Source organism: Phodopus roborovskii, unplaced genomic scaffold, assembly GCF_943737965.1.
Source record: "Phodopus roborovskii unplaced genomic scaffold, PHOROB, whole genome shotgun sequence".
NCBI lineage: Eukaryota > Metazoa > Chordata > Mammalia > Rodentia > Cricetidae > Phodopus > Phodopus roborovskii.
This window is the reverse complement of record NW_026126541.1, coordinates 18016224-18022600: the sequence shown is the minus strand read 5'-3', so window position 1 is coordinate 18022600 and position 6377 is coordinate 18016224. Positions and strand designations below refer to the sequence as shown.

The 6377-nt window shown below is 54.1% G+C and overlaps 1 protein-coding gene across 1 annotated transcript; it reads left to right on the top strand.

The window, feature by feature from the left end:
- Nucleotides 1–1108: 1108 nt before the first annotated feature.
- Nucleotides 1109–5372, top strand: Marveld1 (MARVEL domain containing 1). The gene is made up of 2 exons (XM_051199716.1): nucleotides 1109–3293; nucleotides 4475–5372. The coding sequence occupies exon 1, from the start codon at nucleotides 1360–1362 to the stop codon at nucleotides 1879–1881; it is 522 nt and encodes a 173-aa protein (XP_051055673.1). The 5' UTR covers nucleotides 1109–1359; the 3' UTR covers nucleotides 1882–3293; nucleotides 4475–5372.
- The last annotated feature ends 1005 nt before the right edge of the window (nucleotides 5373–6377 follow it).

Genomic DNA, 6377 nt, shown 5'->3' with positions numbered 1-6377 from the left:
GACCCAAAGTCAGTGGTAATTAAACTGGACATTGTCTGCCAGCTAAGGAGGGTTTGGGAGATGGAGGGCATTCTGAGTTCATGTGGGAAACATGCAAGAAGTGACAGAGTTCGGGCATGAGTGGGGGAAGGAAGTGGAAAAAACAAGACACTGGAAGTTGGTTGGGGACGGATTACACAATATGCCACATTGACAAGGCACAGCTCTGTACTGTGCCCAGTGAGGAAAGGCACTGCTAAGAACTAAGAACAGTCAGGTCTGTTTCAGAACCCGGCTGAAGAATGAAGGCTGGCTCCTGGGGGAGGGGACTCCTGGGGGAGGGAACATGAGAAGTCCTCACTGCTTTCCTGGCCTGGACGCCTTTAGGGAGACTTCAGGAAGATGAAGAAAATGATGTTCTTGTCTCTTGTGTTGTTGGAGCCTTACACGAGAATACCAATAAACCTTGGCATCATTGGCTCTTTGCCATCTGGATGAGTAGTTAAGCACACAGGACATTCTGTCTCTTAGAGTTGTGTGTGTGTCCTGGCCATATTAGATGACATATTTTTAATTTAAGCAAGACACAAAGATGGTCAGGAAGGAATGGCCAAGAGTGTTTGGCATTGCCATGCTCTGTGAGCTGTGGGTGAGACAGCCAGTAAGTGATGGTTCCTTACTCTGACCGAGAGAATTTCATGGCTAGACAGCCTGAGCCCAGCTTTAGACAGCGAATTTGTGATGGACAAGTGCAGGGTACCGGGGATGTCCCAGACAGAGCAGTTGTCAGTTCAGGCTCCCATGGGAGAAACTGATGTCTCCCATCTCCTATGAATGGACAGGGGTTCACTAATCAAGGGGGTTCAGACACAGGCTGGGAGGACGCTGTTGTAGCCAGTTTCCTTCTCTGCAGACCAGTTAGGCCCGCAAGGCAGAGCTGGGGTGGCTCCAGATGTTGGCAATTTTGCAAACTTGGCCCAGCCAGTGCGAGCAGCCAGGGCAGAAGGCCTGCCATGGGCTTGGGGGTGCGGGCCTTAGGCCCTAGCCAGAGGATGAAGGAATCAGAGCAGAGGGGGGGGGGCAGGGTGAAGGGCGCGACGGCAGGAAGCCGAGAGGCGCGAGCAGGGGTGGAGACCGATGAGGGGACGGCCAAAGAGCGGGTAGGAGGGCTGGAGAGAGCCAGAGAGAAAGAGTAGGAGAGAGGAAAGGACGAAGGGTGGCGAGGAGAAGCAGCGCCAAGGACTCGGAGCAAAGGGAGGCGCACAGGCCGCAGCGGGAGCAGCGGGGGCAGCGGGCTCGGGGCCGGGCCGCCCCTGCGAGCAAGGCGCAGCCATTCCGCTGCTCGGGGCGCCGCCGCCGCCGCCACCGCGCCCGGGGGCCATGCTCCCGCCACCCCCGCGCCAGCCGCCGCCCCAGGCGCGCGCGGCCCGCGGATCCCTGCGCCTGCAGCGGGCCTTCCTGCGCGGCCCGTTGGGCGTGCTGCGTCTGCTGCAGCTGCTGGCGGGAGCCGCCTTCTGGATCACCATCGCTACCAGCAAGTACCAGGGCCCAGTGCACTTCGCGCTCTTCGTGTCGGTGCTCTTCTGGCTGCTCACCCTGGGCCTCTACTTCATCACGCTGCTGGGCAAGCAGGAGCTGGTGCCCGTGCTGGGCTCGCGCTGGCTCGTGGTCAACGTGGCGCACGACCTGCTGGCCGCTGCCCTCTACGGGGCCGCGACGGGCATCATGATCGACCAGACGCAGCGCCACAGCTACTGCAACCTCAAGAGCTACCGACTGCCTTGCGCCTACCATGCCTTCCTGGCGGCCTCCGTGTGCGGCGGCCTCTGCCTCGGCCTCTACCTGCTCTCGGCGCTCTATGGCTGCTGCCGTCGCTACCAGGGCAAGGAGGAGGTGGTGTGAGGCCGCGCTCTCCACTGCGGCCCAGATCGGTGCGGGGATCCCTCCCGAGCCCTTCCTGCCGCCCCCTCCCCGTGCCGGTGCGCCCCTGCACCCTCTCCCTGCCTGTGTTCCCACTGTCCGCGCCCTGGATCCCCGACGTTCAGTTCCAGTCTGACTGCTGCACCGCAGCTTAGCCCAGATATCAGTTTCCAGGGACCAGCGCAGCTACCCAAGGCACTGACGCACACGGTCAGATGGGCCGCCCCAGGAGAAGCCTGGAAGTCCCTTTTCCCATTCCTTGTCCAGAGCTAGACGTGGACAGGCGCCGCCGCGTAGATCCGGCGGAGGCTCCCAAATTGGAAACAGTCTTTGGATTGCGCCTCTGCCCCCTCCCTCCTGCCCTGCAGTCGAAAGAGCATCCCTTCCCTGCCCCCCCCCCCCCCCCCCCGCTTCCAGCCTGGGGTGGTGTAGAATGCAGTCAGACTGTTGCAAGCGGAGCTGGGGACAAGCCTTAGCTGGTGCTGGAATGAATGACGTCTTTAGTTGTAGTTTGGATCTCTCCCTGCGTAGCCCTACAACATCGAAGTTTTTGGGTGGGACCAGCTACAGGAGTGTTGGCTAGCAAAGGCCCGCTGGCTGTACCTTACTAAACAAGGCAAGTCTGTCTGCATTTACCCTTGGGGTTCATTCAGACCAGGCCAAATGTGCTATCTTCCCTGGCCTCTCGGATTTCACTCACCGGCTTCTGCTGCACCCCACCTTTAAATATGTTTGTATTAGGGATCCTACGTGATCAACAGCAATTGTTAAGATGATGCCCACCCCTTTGGGGGCCCAGATCCCGCTCTCGGGAACAGCTCTTTTAAGATAAGAGCCACATTTTCCCTCTAAAGTAGTAGGCCGTCTAGGGAACCATTCAGGCACTACCTCCAAAAGAAGGCTTCGAAGGCAAATGGGCCTGTCAATGGTGCTGTCTTCCCGTGAAGATTCAGTGTTGGGTAGCATAATGAGGTCTCTGAGAAATCCCGCAGGTACACGCCCACATATGGTCAATTAGTTCACTGAATTACTATTGGGCCCAAGCCATTCCCACCCCAAAGCTGCCCCATGCTGCGTGGGTCATTCCCACAGTTTGGCCATTGAAGACTGGGAAGCTCCTCTTTCCCTGGGAGTTTCTCTAACTGGGGGGAGGGGGTTGCACACAATGACAAAAGGGCTGGATGCCCCTCACCAGCCAGAGGCCTGAGAACTGTTGGGTGGTTTTTCACATGATTGGAAAAACGAAGCTAAGGATATCCAGGTGGTCTGCCAGTCTAAAGGACAGTCACTTGCAAGAGATGCTGGCATTGACGCTGAGCAGCAGGTGGGATGAGCTCTGCCACCAAGCTGAGAACTCTTTGGACCTGGGGTGGACAGCGGGTGCCACCTCTAAGGTAAGACATTTTTTGATTACTGGGAAGTGTCATAGGCTTGTGAATAGACAGCATGGTGCCACCTCCTTTTCCAGAAATGAAAGTGATTTTACTCGAAGCAAGTAAGAAGAATGCCAGTGATAACCACAGACGTTGTGAAAATTCACTGTTTTTACTAACGCCTTCAAAGACCCTTAGCTTTCTCTGGAAACACACGGACACAGGACACTGCCTGTTAGAGAGTGAGCCCAGTGCTCCTGTGGTGTCGGGGAAAGCATCTATTGTGGGGCTGCATGCAGCCCTTGCAAGTGCATTTTCAAGCTTGGGTGTGAAGGTGTTGGGTTTGTCTGCTGTCTTCATGAAGGTAGTGCCGGAGTAGAATATACGTTTTATGAGCACTTACTACTATAGTTCTACTGTGTGGGTATACTGCTTGAATGCATGTATTCTCTATATAGTACTGTGAGATCGATGCCCAAAGTTGGTTTTGAACCCTGACAGGCCAGCTTCTTCCATACTATGTATGGCAAGGGTCAATATATACTGGACATGGCTAATTTTTTTTCTGGGACTAAGTGTGTGGCTTGGTGGTAGAATAATGAATAGTATGTATGAGGCCCTTGGTTCACCACCCAGCACCAGAAATATTTTTTCCTAAATTGGTAAAATATGCATGACCTAAAATTTACCCTTGTAACCAGCTTTAAGGGTAGTTTGGTGGCGGTAAGGACAGTCACACAGCTATGCAGCCATCACCGGCATGCACCTCCAGAACTGTTTTCGTCTTGTAAAACAGTCTGTATCCACTAGGATTATGGGAGCTTGAGTTGGGTATGCTCATACGGTCATGTAATCCTAGAGTGTTGGAGGTTATAGAGGATGGATTATGAGTTTAAGGTCAGCCTGGGCTACATAGTGAGTTCCAGGCCAGCCCCAGTCACATAATAAGACCCTATCCTCTAAAGAGACAAAACAACAAAAAAGTTTGTGGGAGATTTTTGTCCATATTTTTTTCCCTCTCTGGGAAATTCCAGAACACAGCCTCCAATGTTCTTCATTGTCTCAGGCTAGCTCTACTGCCATGCTCCACAAAGGGTGACTTTCCCTCCAACCACAGAGAGTAACAGTCTGTGCCTAAGGTGGGCTTTGCTAGGACACCTGGGACACCTTGCTAGCCAGTGATTTTTGTTCCTATGTTGCAGGTTTCCATGTAGCCGAGGCCTCAAAAACTCCCAGAGTGGTCAAACTACCACAGCCCTGCCTGCTTGTCTGCACTGGTCTACTTGGGGCCAGCAGAAGGTTTAGGAGTCTCTGCTGCTGTGGGGCAGGTGGGCAGCAAGAGGTCTCTCCTTCACACTGTCTGGTGGAAGAGCCATGGTGGGGAAGACCGATTCCCTCCTTGATGCTAGAGGATTTCCAGTTCTCCTACATCATAATTTTGGGCACAAGATTCTGAACTCTTGGAACGGATCTTTGCCCATCTCCAGTTCCCTAAATGATGGGCCTCAGTCCCAGCTTTACCTGTTCTTTACCTGTTTGTCTTTTGTAGATAACTAAGCTCAGGTCCAATTCCCTGAGGAGCTCAGCCCCAGCGTTCTACATCTGTGGCCAGGTGACCTTGCTCAGGGTCACACATCCTGGCCCCGCTGGTGCCTCATCTGCCCAGATGTGCTTGTAGCATTCCAGAGCCCACAGCTCTTCCTGATGTGCCTTCCAGCCTGGCTTCCAACAGCTTTGTGGTCCTTCAGTCTGCCAAATGTGAGAAGGGTGGATGAGACTGCCTTGCCACCCACCTTCCCTCACACGCCACAGAATGATCACCTGATGTCCCGGAACATTTGGGTACCGGCAGTTGTCTCCTCGGCTTACTTCTCTGACACCAGGACTGGGGCCAGGCCAAGACCACCCACACAGCTCCCAACCAAATGTCTGGGGCCTCTTGTGGGCCCAGGACACAAATTCAACCGTGTGTACAAAGGCCAAGCAGGGGTGGGTTTTGGTATAGGGAGGGTGGCTAGAGGGAGGAGCCATGTGCCTTATCCGGTAGTGTAGTCATGGTTGCCCCAGGATGCCTTTTGGAATAAAGTTTGGTTTGTCTGATCTTGTGCTTTTGTTTTACGTGCTAGTCCTAGGCTGGGTTCCTCCAGCAACCCACACTTGCCTTCTAGGAGGGAAGGGAACATGAGCTCACAGGTTTCCACTTTGGTTAGGGGCCTGAGGGCAGGATCCAGAGAGAAACACTCTGTTTTTTGTCAGTGCTGAAAGGAACTACAGAGGCTTCCTCCCTCCTGCCTGCTCTCTACTGGCCCCCTATTTATGGGTGCCACTCCCTGTCAGGCTGGGAGTGACTGTTGTAGAGCCAGCAGGGTCCTGTTTTGGTCCAGCCCCATCAAACAGAGCATGAATCAGTTCAGGACACATAGGCATCTTGTCTAATGCCTTACAGCTTATTCTGAACAAGCTGGAGGTGCCTGGCCAGCCTGGAGCCCTGGCCAGCCTGGAGCCCTGGCCATGGTTTGCTGCTGCTGTGCCTGGCCTGTGGTCCTAACCCCCCAGAGGTTATTGGCTAGCTGTTCCCTGCTGATGGAGATGCTCCAGAGTCTTGCAGCAGAAGGGAGCAGCTTCTTGGGTTCCTCCTACTGCTGAAAAACAGGACCTGGTTGTCAGCGCTTCCTGGGCATAGCACCAGCCGGGGTCTGACGCCCTATGCTCTCCAAGCCTGCCTGCTCCCCAAGACCATCCTACAGGGTGAAATTCAATGACATGGCAATCCTCACCTCCCTTCTCTTTTTGTTTTGATTTGGGCTTTCCAGGGTGAAGTGCCACTTGCTGCAGAGCCCACCCTTTATGCCCTTCTCTCAATTTCTTGGTGTGTCTGCGGGAACATATATGTATGTAAACATGCACATGGAGGCCAGAGTGGACTTCAGATGTCTTCCTCACCTTCCTCATTGCCTCTCCACCTTAAAAACAAAACAAAACATATGATCTCTGGAACTGGCGATGTGGACCCAAACTCAGTGATCCACCTGCCTCTGCCCCCCGAGTGTTACCACACATGACTTCTGCCTTATTTTCTATAGGTGTATTTATATTATTTCGTAT